Genomic DNA, 19156 nt, shown 5'->3' on the forward strand with positions numbered 1-19156 from the left:
GTGAACATTAAATATGCAATTTATGAACATGGTACTGTGTAATTTTAGTGCTGAAATAAATGTCACTGGCAGAACCTAATAAACATTGTGTGAAAACTTTCAAAAAAACGAGTTCAAAGTGAAAGCTTAGTGTGTCATTATCTTTGAAATTTCTACTGGTAAAAGAATTTTGATGATACTTAATCAAGCTTAAAGGCTAACGTTAAGAATAAAATATGGATAATGTCTAATTCTAAAAACAGAAGCTAATCACATTTTAACACGCTATCCGCCATTTTTTTAAAAAGAACTTTTTCATTTTTTGTTCTGTAAAACAGACGCATAAAAGAATTTTTATTGATGCTGTTACAACTTGCCTGACAAAAGACAAAAAATTCGGGGGCCAACAGGGGACTAAAGCCTCGTTCTCAAAAGACCGATGCTAAGAAATGAACTAATATTTAGATGGTTCATGGAACTAAATTTTAAATCAATGTTAATCTTTTTCCAATCAAATGACACTAAAATTCGCTTGTAATGAAATTTTAAATTCAAAGTCTGGAAAATTCAAAATTCATCAAACCATGTTGCTCAACTTTGAAATTGTCTTTTTTTGCCCTGGATTTGTCACTTGAGCATTCGCATTTGCCTGTGTTATTATATTTTAACTTTCAAATGACACTACACTAACCCTCTCATCTGAAACACCTGATGTTACTTTGTAAATGGATCTGTCAATGGAGTAACCCTTTCAGAGATACCAGATCAAATTGGTGAATGTTCCAAGGGCGGTTCACTCTTCTGAAACACCTGATGTTACTTTGAAATTGAGACTGTCATTGGAGCATCCCTTTTAGAGAGATCACAGATCAAATTGGTGAATGTTCCAAGGGCGGTTCACTCTTCTGAAACACCTGATGTTACTTTGAAATTGAGACTGTCATTGGAGCATCCCTTTTAGAGAGATCACAGATCAAATTGGTGAATGTTCCAAGGGCGGTTCACTCTTCTGAAACACCTGATGTTACTTTGGAATTGAGTCTGTCAATGGAGCATCCCTTTTAGAGAGATCACAGATCAAATTGGTGTATCTGCCAAGGGCCGTTCACTCTTCTGAAACACCTGATGTTACTTTGAAATTGAATCTGTCAATGGAGCATCCCCTTCAAAGAGATCACATACTTTTGTATCTGTATTTCTGTCAATGTTGTCTATGTTTTATATTTTAGATACCAGGCAATTTAAAGGGCTATAACTCTAGAAACGAAACTATCCGTCTGCCGCCACCAGAGGTCATACCACCAATATTATTAGATTTAGAACAAAGTAAAAATGATAGACAGATGTACACTATAACAGGTAAATTTGATTTTAGATTTTGAATTCATTGTCATTTCTAAGTCTCTAAAAAGCTACATGATAGTTCACCACTCTTGCATCTGAAAATTTGTCGTAAAAAAAAACTAAATGCTTATCCCATGAACCATTACACATACCACAAAAATACAGTAACAAAGAGAACAAATTCCATATATAGCAATATAACCTAAGAAGACGAACCTCAAGAACTTTCTACAAGATGCCATTTTTTTAAATTTCTGCAGTTACTGTCATGTTGGGTTTCTGAATGGCTTATTCCTGTTCAAAAAAAGGTTCAAAAATAAAGATAGTGGACCACAGCCATATACGCCCACCATATACGGCATGAGGATGGTAAATATTCATGATTTTGGGGCAAGGGCAATAACTCTGCTTCTAACGGTGTTCGATCACACATACCGAATTTCATTTGATTCCATCAAAAATCTGGTTTTTAGAGGGTTTACAAGCAAATGTTGACGAACGGACAGGGGTGCCGACAATATACGTCAACATAGAGAGATGTGGGCATATAAAAACAGTCTGGGTTATTTTAGTCTTGGGAACCATGAGGTTTCTGTGGGGGAGGATCCACTAGGAAAAAGGCTAGCCTGGATTTGGTCCCACACTTTCAATTTTGTTTTACATAGTGAAAGAATTGCCTGTGGCCCTGCTGGAAAAAACCTAGAAATGCTACTATTGGGAACTTCAAACTCAAAATGGCAAAAAAAACACTGTTCTGGTCTGTCAACTCATTATTTATAAAGTTCTATTTAACTTTTTTTTCTTTTCTCTAGACTTCCTTGGGAAATGTTTTTGTTCTTTGTTAAACAATTAACAAATTAAAACTTGAAGCTAAGAGGAAAGAATTCTCCTATGGGACAAACTTATTGTCTCCCGCTATGAAAAAGCACTTAAAACAAAAAATAAAATTTTTATATTCAATATTGTTACAAGAAAACTTAAAACTAAATTTTTGGCTATTACTTTTTGTGGGTTCCGATCTCAATTAGCATGTGAAAGTCTGATGACCTTGAATAAGCCATCTTCACTCATAATTCCAGTCGACCCAGCTGTAAATGGGTACAGATCAATGGCCAAGGACCAGCTGGTAGAAAGAATCCTTAACTGTGAAACTAAGTTGTTATCCTTGTAAAATATAGTTGTTTCTGTCTTTCTTTCTGCTCCAACTTCAGATAACAGTTAAACCCAATGTACATGTGGTGTGCAATGAGGGAAACCATCTCTTTATCCATTCCTTGATCCATTGTTGAAGGATCTTTTACATATACTCAGCCTATAGAACACATAGCCTCGGATTATCATCCCAAGGGAACAAAGAACAGATTAAGTTTAACTTATTATCATACAACCCCTAGAAAGATATTGCAATTCAAAGATAGACAATAAAGAGTTATAAATGAAATTCAAATGAAAAGTGACAGTTAAAGGTGGTAGAATGATTAATTTGGTGTTTAATAGTGAAATCCTACAAGCAGTTTTAATTAATTGTATAAAACCATTGTAAAGCTTTAATAATTATGACTGGTCATGTTCCTAACACATCAAAATATTCTAATTACACAAGTAATTTCATTTCAAATTCACTTACATTTCAAGTTGGATTCCTTGACAATTATTACATGTATTTCAGAAATCTTTCATTACGTTTTAAATTCATTAACATTTCAAGTTGGATTCCTTTACAATTATTACATGTATCTCAGAAATCAGGGAGCACATCTGATCTGAGATTGCTTTTCATTTCATTTCAAATTCACTTACATTTCAAGTTGGATTCCTTTACAATTATTACATGTATTTCAGAAATCTTTCATTTCATTTCAAATTCATTAACATTTCAAGTTGGATTCCTTGACAATTATTACATGTATTTCAGAAATCTTTCATTTCATTTCAAATTCATTAACATTTCAAAATGGATTCCTTTACAATTATTACATGTATCTCAGAAATCAGGGAGCACATCTGATCTGAGATTGCTTTTCATTTTATTTCAAATTCACTTACATTTCAAGTTGGATTCCTCAACAAAATTGATTTTCGTCTGAAACTCGAAAGCACATTAGAATTCATACTTCCTTTCATTTCATTTAAAATTCACTTTCATTAAAGATGGATTCCTTTACAATTATTATATGAGCCTTAGAAATCAGGGAGCATATCTAATTACACAAGTAAATTCATTTCATTTCAAATTCACTTACATTTCAAGTTGGATTCCTTTACAATTAGTGCATGTAACTCTGAAATCAGGAAGCACACCTAAGTCCGTTTCAGACTAAACTGTGATAAAGCCTTTGTTCTCGGTCCTGACAAGACCACAATAAAAATGTAGTCTGAGAACTGTAGTTCAAATGTTATGAAAACTGATATTAGTTTGCTTATATGTTGAACTCTTCTTCTGAGCACAGTTTCTGTTTATCGAGTACGTTCTAAGAATCTTTCTGAGATGACCTTCTGAAGGTGGGCCAAAAGTGCTATGAACCTTTGTCTGTTTAAATTGCACAATTCATCTATTATGTTATGAGAATGGATAATTTTTGTAATCAACAAATTGTCTACCAAAACTGCCGTTAAAAATTTCCCTTCCAGCATGTAATAGTTGCTTTGCGTGCAAAATAGATATGAAACCAGTGTCAAAAGTTATTTGAAAGGACATTCCAACTTGAAAGCATAGAAATAGCTAATTGAAATTCTAGGTTGATTTCCAGGGTATCGGCACGTAGAACGAGTCTGATTCGACAGTCTCAGGTAATCTGACAATATTCAGGTAGACTTGATTACTCAGACTTAGGATTTTCTTTATTTAGAGTCTAATTATAACCAAGTATTTAATGCATTCTATCAAGTCATGTCTTTACGTAAGAACATTGATTAATACTGGATATCGAAGTCTAATAGCTTACATCATGTAATCACACAATCTATTGTGATCGTCCAGTAGTCTATCATTAGCTCTGGCTATAAATCTAAAATAGAGCTTTACAGGAGGTTTTCCAACCAATTCCCCTAGACGGTACAGACAATTCAATTGCCTTGGACAATTCAGTGAAAATGGGTCAAGTGAATTGTAGCAATGATATTACTTGACTTTGTGCTCCCAGCAGCAATCATTGACCTTGACACAAATCTTTTAGCAATGAAATAATATAGATAATCTTTTTTGCTTTTCACATTAAATTAGGTACCTTCAGTGGCTTAAAGGGATTAAAAGAGATTTTCTTAAAATTTTATGTTTATTGGGGACACTTATAGTATCAATTTTCAATCAGACATCTGTGGTTCCTGCAATTCCATGACGCCATTAATTGCAAAATAGGATTTTAGCTCTTTTATGACCTAAGCCAATAGTGGCGTCATTTAACACTAAGTTTATGTAGAATTGCAGGAACCACAGAATTCTGATTGATAATTGAAGTTATCAGTGTCCCGGATAGACATTAAAAATTTGGAAAATCTCTTTACAATTCAATATAAGAGATAAAGATTGGCTGAGTGACCAGTTATCCCTGATTATGAGTGACTAGTTTCGTTCGTGTTTGAACTCTTCAGACTCACCTTGCGGGGTTCTATTTATACTGTTCATGGACCCTGGTGGAAGGTTACCGAGGTGTGGGTTTTACCGGGGTTGCCGGGATTCGTAAGTATCGGGGTTATCGGGGTGGATTTTTACCCGGGTTACCAAGGTTGATCAGTACCGGGATTGGTTTGTTTCAAGGTAGGAGGGTTTAAAACTTCACCAGGATGTCTGGGTTAAGAGAAGCTGGCGAAATAAGAGTAAAGGTAACTTGGACGTTGGATGCCTCTTTACAATCCCTTAAAACAAAGTCAAAATTACGTTTATTTTTTTCCGGAATAAGGTGTTTTAAAAGATACTCTCCTATAGAAGCACTGGCCCAGGTCTTAAGTAGACACTACAGATATCAGTATAATGATAAATTAATTTGGTAAAAAATAAAATTTCATGGTAAACCATTAATTCAAATATGCAATGCAATTGCTTTAGGGAGTTGATGAAAAGGGATAAAATCTGCCATAGACAAGACCATTACTCAGATTTGTTGCTTTTCTCAGCAGCCATAGTTGAATGTTATACAGAATTGAAATATAAGCCTACAATATGTATTGTACACAGCTCTCTGTCGAAATTTGAGTCTTCAAATCCATGTGCGTTCAGAATTATCTCTGTTTGAATACTTCTGTTCTTGATACTCTGTTATATATAGAAAACACATATATAGGAATAGATAGTGAAATTTCAAGTTTGAGGTATATTTGAAGGGATTATGCGATTTTAAGACTACTAAAGCACATTCAAAACCCAAATCAATCCTAAAGAATTCGGAACTTGTCCCTTTAAATGGTAGCGCTTGTTTTTTACAATTATTCTTTAAGTGACCATTATTCCTTTCACAGAACCAACAAAGGTAACTACTCCAAACTAAATTATTATTGAACACAAAGTGTACTGCAAACATTTCAAATGCTGTTAAGTCTTCATTAGTATTCATGGAAGTCTTCATCAAGATACGATTCAATTTAGTAGAAATATAATTAATATTACTAGTTTCAATACCAGTTAACTCACTCAATACTATAAATCATAACTAAACAAAGAATAATAGCCAATCAAATGACAGCTTAATCTCTAGGATTACACCGAGACTAACATTTCCACTTTTCAAAATGGCAGACGGCATCTGGACTGATGTTGCTTCTGGTCAATTTTGCTACCAATTTGATCTTATTAAGATAACAAAGAAGATGAAGAGAGGGGGATGGTTTCCTCCGTAAGCCACAAGGCAATCTGCGAGAATTAGATTTTGGACCTGATTTGGACATGCATGATCAGTAGAGGCAAACAATTCATTTAGTGGCAGGTTTATTCAATTCATTTACGTTAATTTGTACGTTAACGATATCAATCACTTAGTTAATTCTTCTTTATACAAACTCTAAATCTCTACCATCAACAAATACAATGCTGACTCTTTTCTACACTAATTTTCTGATTAAAACTTTTCCAATTATGGTTTTCTGAAGAGATGGGGAAATTTATTAAACCAATTTATTTAAGTATGGTAATTGCATAATTGTGTTTGCTGGGATTTAGAGTCAAGTGAGTTCACGATTGGAATTCTACTTGAAAGAGTGGAATGCTTTCTCAAATTTCAAATGCAGCCGATTTCAAATTTCCACTGAAAATATGCATTTGCATGAACAAATGAAAGAAAAATGAACACAAACTAAATGATGTTATATATATAATTTTTAAAAATAAACTACATACATGTTGGGTAAAATGATCGACATAATCGTTTATCGTTGCTAGGAATTTATGATTTCGATTATAGATTATCAAATTTCATAATCGATTATATGTCAAAGTTACATTTTCTCCACTGTAAGAAGTAGTAATCTCTTCAACATAGGTTCCCTTCAGCACATAACTTACCCACAATAAACTATAATAACTGATCACACAAGAATATACTTCTATGACGCAAAAATCACTCATGAAATTAAGAATTTTGGCATGTTTTTACATTAATTATTAATCAATTATTTATCAGTAGTCTGCCATAAATAATCGATCTCAATTTGGTAATCGATACCCAGCCCTAGTAGAGCAAAGATAAGTTTAAATGACTTTGATATTCCAAAATCACAATGGTGCATAATTAAGACAATATTTCTCCAAGTTAATTGGCAAGGAGAGGGTTAAATATTCAATTTGTAACAGATTAATTATTTCAATACGATTCTATTCTCTCTCAATATTCTCAATTAATCTAAGAAAAACATTCCAAATCTCACTATTTGACACATGTTATGGGTGGCTCAATCAAAATATTCTGCATTTTACAACATAATCTGTATGCTATTCACTTTCTAAAATTCAATTAACGTATTAATAAGAAATAAATATGGAGGTTTGGAGAGTATAATAAGATGGTTAGAGAGTATAATAGGAGACATGATCTCCACGGTGACTAGCCCTCCAGGCAGTATCATAACAAACTCTCCCAGCACATCTATTAACATTAAACAGTTACATCTGGTGGGAAGGAGGCAAAGGTTACTTTCTTCCCTCCCGCTGACCCCAGGGCCCAACAAGTAGCGAGAAAAGACAACAATTTCTGCTTAGAGACTAAATAAAAAGCAGGTGTGAAGAAATTATCGGCATTTAGTCTTGGTTAATCTGCACATATCTGTGTCTTTTATCTGTGTCAAAACTTGTAAGATGGTGTTTCTGGTATTTGATGAGAAGAAACCACACTATTGTTTTGTTTCATCAAAAAGAAATGGAAATGGCCACAAAGAATAAATATAATTTTGCTTTTCCTCCATCTTTTGTAATGACTTCTGCTACATTTTTCAGTAGCGTGTAAATATAGTAAATGGAATGTTTTGAATTGATTTATTTTGTTTTATAAACACATATTGTAGACATATTCACATACACAAATATTCACTCCTACAATAGAACTGAAATCTGCACATAAGAAAGACAAGTTCTGGAATACCTGTTGATCATTTTCAATGTCAGAAAAACCATTGAAAAGAAACTTGGAAGATGCCCCTTACCTTACTGTACTGGTTGATATTTGATTATGAGAAATGAATTCTGATTGGACGACCAATTGTTGATAAAATTAGAGCAGAATGCTCCTTAAAATGCATAAAACCCTCTATTCTAAAAATAGAAAACTTGGGTGCCGATTCATATGTTGGTCAATTGTTGGAGCCTATCGACAAAGATCCTTCGAATGATTTCAAAGAAAGTAAGGGAGGACAAAAATGACTTAGAAAAGGTGAAAGGACAACATTAGCCTTCTAGCAACTGATTTTCAACAAAATCCAAAAATTCAAATTAATATTAATGCAATTAAAGAAACATGTAGAATAGCTATGCAGGAGAAAATATCTTAATTTGCTTTATTTCTCTTGCAGCATATTTCAAGCATCCTAGATTGATATGTACACCATATTACGCCAATATTCGACCAGATAAAGGATTGTTTATACAGACAGGCTATAATGTAGAACAACAATATATAGAGATTCCGTTAGAATCTAAATATCTTTCTCCAGATTGGATACCACATACTTGTAATCCAAAGATGGGTAAGTAATAAAATTGTTCTTGGATTTCGAAATTCCATGGCCTATTCTTTACATGTCACTCAGCGTTGGACACACCAGAAACATTATTTTTGGTTCGAAAGCCTATTTGATCGGACTTTTTTACGAGATTGTGAAAATATTTTGACCAATAAAGAGCAACTTCCTCACCCAAATGAGTCCAATGCACCAATGGCTAAGTAAGATATAATATACAGGCTGCGGAATTTGATGAGGACTCCTTTCCAAAATTGTCATATCAGTCCTTGTCACAATATTTTAAGCTTTGTGGACTCTCTGAAAGGAGTGCATAGTTGACAAATTCATGATGACATAGTGGCATCAGGTGTTACAAAAGAAAAAACTGTCTTAATTCCGACCACAATGCTTATAAAAATCTTTAAAGAAGAATATCATGAATTTTCTGATTTTTCTTTTACAGGTTTACATTATTTTAAAAATTTAACACCTAATATGAAATGTGAAGACCTATATCCTGTGTTTTTAATGTATAACTCAGAAGGCCAGTTAGGATCTTTTGGTTGGTCATTCCAAGGTGCACCATCTCCTTATATGGAAAATGATTTGTCATGGTTCAGACTATCACAACAGTATTATCCTGTAAGTTTTTCTTTTTCATAATCGGGCTACAATTTTAGCGGTATCGCATCGCAGATTACGTTTCAAAATGACCCCTGTTGCGATCCAATATTTCCTTTGATTATAGCCAAAATTAAAATTTATCATGAAGATCTGAGAATCAAATCAAATTATATATTTGAAGGTTGACTACTAGAACATTTTAAATTGCTACAGAATTATTAAGAAATGCAAATCAAAATTTAACTTGATTAGTCAAAAATAAACTGAACCAAGTTTGGCCTCGTATGTCAGAGTAACATAGATTGGAATTTAGGTTTTTCGCAGAAATAAGAGTACAATAGGGCAATATTTAACCCCAAGATCACTTGGCATTTGGAAATCACCCAGTTAACAGAATTTTCCTCATTGCACACCACATGATGTTCTATCCTCATTAATTAATTAGGAGAAAAGCAAGACACAATTTTACTACAAAAGTGAAATATTTTACCCCAAGATCACTTGAAAGTTTCCCTCATTGCACACTGCATGGTTTTATCTATTCTCTTTTAACAATTAAGAGAAAAGCGAGACACCACATTACTACAAAAGTGAAATTCTTAACCCAAGATCACTTGACAGTTTCCCTGTTTCCCTCATTGCACACTGCATGGTCTTATCTATCCTCATTGATGAATTAGTAGATAAGCAAAACACGAAATTACCCTTTCATTTGTTCATTTCTCTTAAATTATGCAATGCAAAATTATCTTGGAATCTTTTACGCCAAAAATTCTCTTCAAAATTCTGAACATTTCATTAACTGAAGTGGTCAAGTCAATGTTCAGTGGGAACTTTGTTATTGATACTGTTATAATTGATTGACAGATGAAAACCAAGAACCCTATTTCCTATTCAAGGGAGGGAACTCTAATAAAGCAGCTCAGACCACAGTGTGGCTATTTTTTTCAGCAGTGTGCATTTTTAATGAAATAGAGTCTTGGTCAGTTTTGGACATATATGCAATGATCAGACATGTCATACTATCTTTTGATTTGTGCTAACTGATAAATCTAAAGATATGTACTGTAGTTTTTAATGTTATCTATATATGTTATATTAACGTATCATACAGCATTTGCCCTTAGACTATGATTTTACAGAAAACCTTAAGGAATACCCAGCTGAATGTACTTGTAATAAATTGAATGGAGTTTAACATCCTTGTTTTCTGCCCTTCAATGGTCTAATAAAGAGTGTGCAATTCACCTTTTAATTTTCATACAAGTATTTTTTTCCCTCCAACCTGTACCTCAAACCTCCATGAAAAACAAGGAAGGGAATCTGGTGGAATATAAGCCAGCAAGTATTTGTATAACTGTGCATACACATCACCCTTATTCCCTTCTTCAGCATTGGTATTAACAACTCGATTTACTATGGCAGCCACTGATAAAAAAGGATTAAAGGGTTAACTACTGTCGAAAACTTGTTTTCTAATTCAAGGCATATATCCCCGAGTCTGATAATTGTAAATGTAGCAAACGCTTTGTATAAGATCCTTTTCCATAGACTTCCATGTTAAAGTGCAGTTAATCCAAATATCAAACCAATGAGATTAATTACGTGAATTTTAAACTAAAAATTGTACCATTTTTCAGCCCCTGTAAATTTCTGAAATAATAACTATGTTTTTTCAATTTTCATATCTTAAGTCACGACAAAAAAAACTCTAAAACCCTGTCATTTTCTTTTTCAGTTTGTGTTTGACACTACAAAACTACCAGCATGTATGTACAACAAACATTTCCAAGTATTTGGAATGCATTTCTGGTTGCGTGACCCAGAAACTATGCTGTGCCCAGTAGCAACCGTGCCTATGAGAGACACTGAGTATCAAACCACTCCTCGCATGAGAACCACGACAGTGAGAAAAATAGACCGTAATATTATCGTGGATAAAATAATCCGTGACAGTTTAAACTCTGCACAAAGTACCGTGCCATGTGTTTCCGGTATTCTACTAGTAAACTGTATAGTGTGTTTAGTGTTCAGTACCTCGTTTTTCTCAACGCTAGTGTCCTTATTTTTAACGCTTTCTAACTGTGTTTTATAGTTTTGAAGTCTTCTGACGGTTATAAGTATTTAATTATGATTAAAATTATGTAAATAAGTTTTTTTTAATGGCTTGTTATTCTAAGAAAGGAGTAGACAGACAGTATAATAGATTGTAGTCCACAAAGCATTGTTTTTCCTGACTATATTCTTTTAAAGATGGGAATCCTTATTCTTTTAGTGTAAAATTAAGCAAATTATTTGAATAATTGGTGTTTCTAATGAATTATCATGTATTTTTAATCATATCATTATGTTCTTATTACATATAATTAAGAGTTTTAACCAATCAAAAATACTCATGTATGTACAGTCTGGATAAACAAAAAAAGACTTTTTGACCTTTCTTGATCGGTCACTCATTGAAATTCTGCTGGTAAGTCTCTTCTAATTTAGCTAATTATGAATTAATTATGTGAGAAAAACTGTTATTATTCCAAGTCATTAGAACACCTCTACTTTCTATTCATATAAGTATTAGCATTTTCATATTTATAAATGAAAATAAGGGTACCCATCTTTAAGTCAAATTTTTACGGTTTAAATATTTCTGTGATTAATCTAAAATCCATAAAATTACAAAAGAATCAAACTAATCAAACTACACTTATTGAAGGAAATTAAGAAATTATTTTATCTGCCATTTCCATTGGTACCAAAAAATTATAAAGTTTTCTTTTGTTGATTTTGTTTGCTTCATTAGACCCTTTGACTTATCACACCTATGCTACTTTAAAGGAATTGTTATGAGGTTTTCTAAATTGTTTATGTGTTTCGGGGACACTGATAGCATCAATTTCCTATCAAACGTCTGTAGTTCCTGGATTCCACTAAAGCTAATCGCAAAGTCCTTATGTCATAAAACATATTTTGCAATTAGTGACGTCATCGTCATCAACATTTAGTTTCAGTGGAATTGCAGGAACCACTGACATCTGATTAAAAATTGGAATGACGAAAATTGATGCTATTAGTGTCTTTGATAGACATAAAAAATTGGAAAATCTGTTTACAATCCCTTTAAAGATGTCTGACTCCTTCCTTAGAATATGGAGTGTCTTCAAAACAAAACAAGATGGTCATAACATCAGAAGACAATTCAGATGTTGAATCTGAATCAAAAGCTTGAATTTTTTGCTTGATGCCATGTCTTAAGCTGCGAATAGAGGAGATGGAGTGGGATTCTTGATAAAGTAGAAAATAATATCTGTATCGATTCTCCCGCAACATACACTGCACTTGACAGCACAGGCTACCATTCGCTTCTGAATCCACATTTCTCTCAGAAAATGTTTTTAGAACTACACAAATACCCTCTGAGACACATAAGTTCTGTCATCTGAAAATTCTTCAAAAATTCAAGCAAAAGTAGCGGTGGCCATCTTGTTTTGTGAAGTATTTGAATATGAAATGTGATACTTTGTTAAATTTTTTACATGCCTTATATTATTATTATTATTATTACACCTTGCAAGCTTTAATCAGGAACCAAAAATTACTGACCGCATGCTGACTGCACATATTATTAGTTATGTTTAGGACATATAAATTAGTTCTGATAAAAATTACTCGGAATTCCTAATGTCAGAGAAATTTTGACAAGTAAGATATGACTACAAAACAAGTGCAACTGTCTTTTATGAATGCGAGTAATTTTATCAAATCCACAACTAAAAGCTGTATAGTCCATAGTCAGAAGAAGAAAAGTGAACTCAGTTAATCTAATTGAATCCCTTCTATTTGCAATGAAAAATCTTTGGTGAACTGGTTTCTTTTTGAAATGCATATAGAAGGGAAATTAAAGTTAGAATTCAAAATGAAATAGAATAGTCTAGTCTCATTTTTTTTAAATTTGTGTCCTTCTCATACAGGTTTTAAATTTCTCCTAGCAAGACTTCTAAATCACAGGCCAAATTTCAAAAAACTTAAATTTGTGGCTTTTTCAAACTTTTTGACCTAACGTGGTTTTGAACATTGTTTAGTAAATCAATTAGATTTTAGTATTTCTAAATATCTGGGTATTTTTCATGAATCCTGTGTTTCAGTTTCCAGTTTTGTATTGAACGTAAAAAAAATTACGTTACTTTTGGCACATTATCCAGGCCAAAAAAATATAAACTACCTTGCAAGAGTATAACCTTGGTCAAAAGTAGCCTGCGGAAACAAACAAGCAGCAGACACTGTCGTTGAAATTTAACATGTATGAGAATGAGTCAAAAATTTGAAATACTCAGTTCAAAAACATATCATTTCACTTATAGCAGAGAGCTCTCGTACAATAGAGTGAGATAAAGACACATTTTGCCTTTTACTTCTATTAAAGTATGCAAGATTTTTCATTATTTGAGTGTAATTCACATGTTTTGTTAGAATGCTTGTAAATGGCTCCATCTTATGAAAACTAGTGCTATTGTTTTGATGTTGATATATTCATGATTCCTTATCATTCTGCATTTTTGTCTTATTGAATCACAGATTTTTTCAAGAAATTCTAATTCCTTTGCATACTTTACACCACCTTTGATTACCCTTAAATTTTTCATGTTTTTTGGCAATTTGTTGGTATGTGTACACAAGCATGCAACTTTTATAAGTTCAAAGACACAAAATAACTTGTTCACAATATGATCTTTTGAAATAATTTTCATGGAAATGGAAAGGTAAAGGTGCAACTATATCATGAAAATATCACACAATCCCATTTAAGGGACCTAAAGGCCCTGGTTCACCATTTTCAGAGGTAGATTTGTGCAATGAATAAATAATAGTTTTCTGAAATACCAGAAATGTTTGAAAATCGCATAATTCCTTAAAAAAGTAGAAATTTCACTTTTATTTGTTGTCATTCACTAGTTTATCCTTTTGATTATCCAGTCCTTAACCATTCTACATGGCAGAGTCTTGAAAAAGTTGTATAACCATAGATGCACTAAGCTAAGATGGCTAAAATGTCAATGATGAGCTGTGAACTATGGCCTTTAAAGGAATTCAAAACAGGATGATTGATATTCACAGATAATTAAATTGCAACGGAAATCAGAATGGTGAAAAACAACTTGTAAGTATGCATATAAACATACAAAACCTGGAAGGCATTCAAAATTGCACTATCAAAGACAAAGCCATAGACCTTATTCACGCCTCGTTTTTGAGACACTGAAAGTGAGGTTCATAACGCAAATTACGTCATCCATTGATAAGATGGTGAAGTTATATGAATGAATAAACAATTTGACGTCATTAAACACTTACTAAACAGCAAAAAAATGGCCTTAAAACTCTCCTTTCTAGAAAATGTGTGAAGGCCAAATTCATCTGAAATTTATCTTAAATAGCTGAATCAACTCCAAATTTAATGATATAAAATATGCTCAGTTTCAAGTTCGCGGGAATGAAGAAGAACGTTGAAAAAAGGTCAAGGTGGCGATTTTACTCAGTGGCATAACGTTCCCTTTTCAACGATTTGCGTTATGAGCCTCAATCAGGATTCAACATGGCCGAAATGTGAATAAGATCTATAGATTATGTACATAAAAAGCCGTTTTCTTCAACTGTTAACATTTTGTTATCCATTTTTTATATCATTATTTATTCAATGTATTATAGTTGTAAATAACACAATCTTATATTCACCTCTTTTCTTTATAATATAAATGCTTATATCTGAATTATTTTTATAATAAATGCCTGAAAGTGAAAAATATAAAATTGTCTGTGGTCATGGAGGTAGATTTACATGACATTTACAAATGAAAAAGGTAATGGTAATTGTAAAAATAATTTTTCATTGGATATATAATAAGAATTATTACTCTCGAGTTTCTTTTCAGAGGTATCATAACTTTAATATTCATAAAGATATAACAAAGATAGTTCTGATTGGTCAATGTCTTTGTAGTCATTATCCAATCAGATTTCTTGCGTAAATTTAAGACCATTCTTTGTTACGGTATGCCCGCTCATTTCAACAGAGTTTTTTTCATGCTTGTACGAATCGCTGGCATAAAAAATGTTAGATATTTTCGAGAGATTATTTATGCCAGCGATAACAGCATGACTGCATCATAACTTTTTTAAATCATCGAGTTTAAAGAAAGCAAACTGCAATCTTCAAAGGATATGCCATTTCTCTTTTTATTTTGTTATAGGAGAGTATACTCATTTCTAGCTTCTCATCTATACCAGCTACCATAGGGACTGGTTGAACTAAGTCCACAGGCCCCACCCCCCAGAAAAATATATAAACAACTTTAAATCGTCCATTAAAATACATTTTAGACTTACAGAGGGGTCTTAGAATGCAGGAGGGAATATGTTAAACAAAAATTCCTAGGGGGGAGGAGCCCCAACACACTTCAGTCCATGGGCCTTCTCTCATCTAGTTGAGTCAGTGTTCTCATCTCTATGATTCCATCAATTTCAAGCATCCAGGTTTGACCCTTTTCACAAAAAATACTTGCTTCTTTAGTCCATTTACAGATGGAATTAATATCCCTTTTTTTTTCGATCGCATTGCAATTTTACGCCCAAAGACAGGAATTGTGGTAACCCCCCTCCCCCCGTCCAAATGTGGTAGTTGGTGGGGATTCTGGTACACATTAAGTTTCAATAATCTTAACTTTAATAATGGTATAGGGTGGGCTATCAGAGTAATTGATGGGAAAGAAAAATCTTTTAATTAATGCTTTCATTTTTTTTTCATATGTGCCGAATAAATGTTGATTGTTTTTACTGTTAAACAATATAAAATTGTATATATTGATGATAATACTGAGTTTTTATATTCAATGTATTTTCTATGAGACTTGAATTTCGACACATTCTGGCAAAATTTTGTCTTCAATGTATCGAAGCAAGATGAAAAAAAATAGAGGCAAAACTTAACATCATTAAGCTTACTTGTTATATATTTTGGATTTTTGGCGCCATTTATAAATTGGTAAATCAAAGACACACATTTTCTTGTGTCTTTCAAGTTAAAAATTGCATGCAAATTTTTTGGGGCTCTAATATGTCTATATTCAAGTCCCTGTGTCCTATGCTTTGTTCTATCACTATATATTCTGTACAGTTGTAAATATATCATAATGTAAAGTGTACAGTTATCACTCACATTTGTTTGTCTTGTATAATGTTTACATACAAAAATAAAACGAAATTGATAAATATATGGGATTTATTTATTCATGGTAAACAGGTAATTTTTATCCTTATATGTTATCAAATGCTTTCTCATGAAACACCAAAATGAAAATGTGCAGTCATTAAGCATGGTATTATAATGTTATAAGAGATACTACGATGTCTAACTGGCACTGGTGATAGTAAGCCTATGTGAAGAAGAAGAAATGAGCTTACCTTCTGCCTAGTTAAACTGTTGTATAACTTGAGCTTGATCTCAGGTGTACCTTGAGGGGGTTGCCACGCAGGCTGTTTTCGTAATCCTACAAAATATTACAAATATAACTTATAGTAATAAACATAAAACATGTAAAGAGTTTCGTAAATTGTTTATGTGTATCAGGGACATTGATAGCATCAATTTGTATCATTCCAATTTTCGATCAGATGTTTGTGGTTCCTGCAATTTCACTAAAACTGAGTTTATGAAGACGTCAATAATCGCAAAGAGCCTTATGTGATAGAGCATAATTTGTGATTGGTGACGTCATTGAACACTTCTTTTTTGTGGAATTGCAGGAACCACAGACGTCTGACTGAATTGATGCTACCAGTAGACCACTTTACAGTCCCTTTAAGCTTAGTCTAGCTAACACATTTGCATGCATCCAGGCTCAATACATCAACAAGTACAGATCATATAATTTCAGGAAGTTGAGGTAGCTATTAACACAATATACACCTTTTATTCTACCAGGAGGACTTCTTTTACTGGTGTTCTGAATCAAACCTGCATGTTCAAAAGTGTATTGTTTAACCATCATATCTATATATAACCCATTTTCAGTCATTTCTAGTATCTTCTGTAAGCTGATTCTCATTAGTTTCAAACATGCAGGTAAGCAGCAAAGATTTGCCCTGGTGATCCTAAGGCCTCCAGACTTTGAACATGTTGTGGATATTTCCCAGAGTTTGAACATATGGTGAATATTTCCCAGACCTTGAACATGTGGTAAATATTGCCAAGACTTTGAACATTTTGTTGCCAGTATTTCCCAGACCTTGAACATGTTGTGGTGATTATTGCCCAGACCTTGAACATGTTGTTGTGAATATTGCCAAGGGCCATGAACATGTCGTGATGAATATTACAGAGACCTAGAACATGTTGTGGTGAGTAATGCCTAGACCTTGAACATGTTGTGTTGAGTTTTGCCATCATTGTATGATATGCCAAGTCTGAAGCTAGCATTGCCAAGTCTTTGAACATAAGCACCAGTGAAAATAATGGCCTCGAACTCACAGGTGGTAGCATTTCTTAAAGCCTATGATAAAGGTTGGGATAATACAATAGAAACTACATTTCCTTTATGATACTAAAATAACATTTAGGGTTACATAAAGTATATAAACAATATTATGGCATACTATATAGAGTTTTATATTTTTATCACCAGATGAAATAATGATATCACCTTTATACTCGTTAATTACACGCTATGATTCACCATTTTCAGGAGTTGATTTTGGTCTTAAATATATATGCAAATAGTCTTCAGATGTTATAGAGCTATATAAATCACATAATCTCTTCAAATAGACCTCAAACTAGAAATTTAACTTTCTATTTCTATATACGTCTTTTCTATATATGACGGAGTCGAGTCGTCATTTTAACTTTTAAATGTTTTGAAGGCTAAAATTTTGATGATGAGCTGTAAACATAACACCATTACTGATTTATAGCTTAGTTAAAAATAATTCCTGTTTCTGAGATTTAGGTACAAATAGACATCACTATTGCTTAATCTGTCCCTTTAAATGTTGATATTGTTTATCTATTATGTATATATATATATATATCCCCTCTTACCTACCTTATTCCTCATTTCACCTCATCAACAAAATGTAAATTGTTAAAAAGTTAAAAATCTAGGAGTCGTGCATAATATTGTGTTCTGTTATTTAATATGTAGACTAGAATAGGCCTTATTAATTAAGCTGATGTCATTTACCAAAAAAGACAAATTGTTTCTAGGAAGTATCAAATATATTCGAAGAAACGACTTGCAATACTAAAACTGCCATTGAATATCCTCTTAAAGGGACAGGATCCTAATTCGTTTGACCAATCGTACCTTATTTTCAGAAACAGGAATTTTTTAGCTAAGCCAATCAGTAATAGTGTTCACAATTCACCGTCGAAATTTGAGCCTTTAAATCCATGTATGTCCAGAGTTATCCGCGTTTGAAAGTTTCCAGGAGTAAATCATACCTTGATCTCATAAATGTGAATTGTTCTACTAAACTAATTAGTAATAATATTCACAGTTAACCGCCAAAATGTTAGCTTTCAAATACAAGCGTAAGCTTATCCATGTTTGAAAGTTACTTTAACGAGTTGTTATTTTAAGAGACTTTATTTGAAAATCCATTGGAGACTACATGTGTAGGTTTTTTTAAAGGAATTTCGTGAATTTCGTACATTTTGAGTAGTTTTGAAGACTATTTACAAATACATACATTCAATAAGGCCCAAATCAACCCCTGGAAATACAGCATCTGACCCTTTAACACTGATCAGTTAGATCAGTTAGATCAGTTAGATGAAGTAGATACATAATGTAGATGTGAACAGCATATTTTAAAAAAAATTCAGGTATAATATGCGACGTTATTTATTTATATTCTAAATCGTGCATGACATAGGCCTACTGCCCCCTTTTAAACTGCTTGAAAGGGCTGACCAACACCATTTACAAACAATCTTAATAACATAAGTCATGAATGACAGTAAGATCCCAAGTACAGAGTCTACACATAAAATCACCATAATACTTATAATTCCTCC

General features: G+C 32.8%; 1 protein-coding gene across 1 annotated transcript in view; it reads left to right on the plus strand.

Moving 5' to 3' along the window:
- The window catches only part of LOTGIDRAFT_171952 (hypothetical protein), a gene marked incomplete at both ends in the record, with an annotated part of 35057 nt that extends 23872 nt beyond the window's left edge, over positions 1 to 11185 (plus strand). The window contains 6 exons of the mRNA XM_009048520.1: positions 1209 to 1338; positions 2403 to 2449; positions 4915 to 5080; positions 8317 to 8490; positions 8930 to 9108; positions 10829 to 11185. Of these exons, the coding sequence (XP_009046768.1) occupies positions 1209 to 1338; positions 2403 to 2449; positions 4915 to 5080; positions 8317 to 8490; positions 8930 to 9108; positions 10829 to 11185 (1053 nt within the window). The remainder of the gene's footprint in view (positions 1 to 1208; positions 1339 to 2402; positions 2450 to 4914; positions 5081 to 8316; positions 8491 to 8929; positions 9109 to 10828) is intronic.
- Between the last annotated feature and the right edge of the window lie 7971 nt (positions 11186 to 19156).

The sequence above is a fragment of the Lottia gigantea genome (genome assembly GCF_000327385.1).
Source record: "Lottia gigantea unplaced genomic scaffold LOTGIsca_123, whole genome shotgun sequence".
NCBI lineage: Eukaryota > Metazoa > Mollusca > Gastropoda > Lottiidae > Lottia > Lottia gigantea.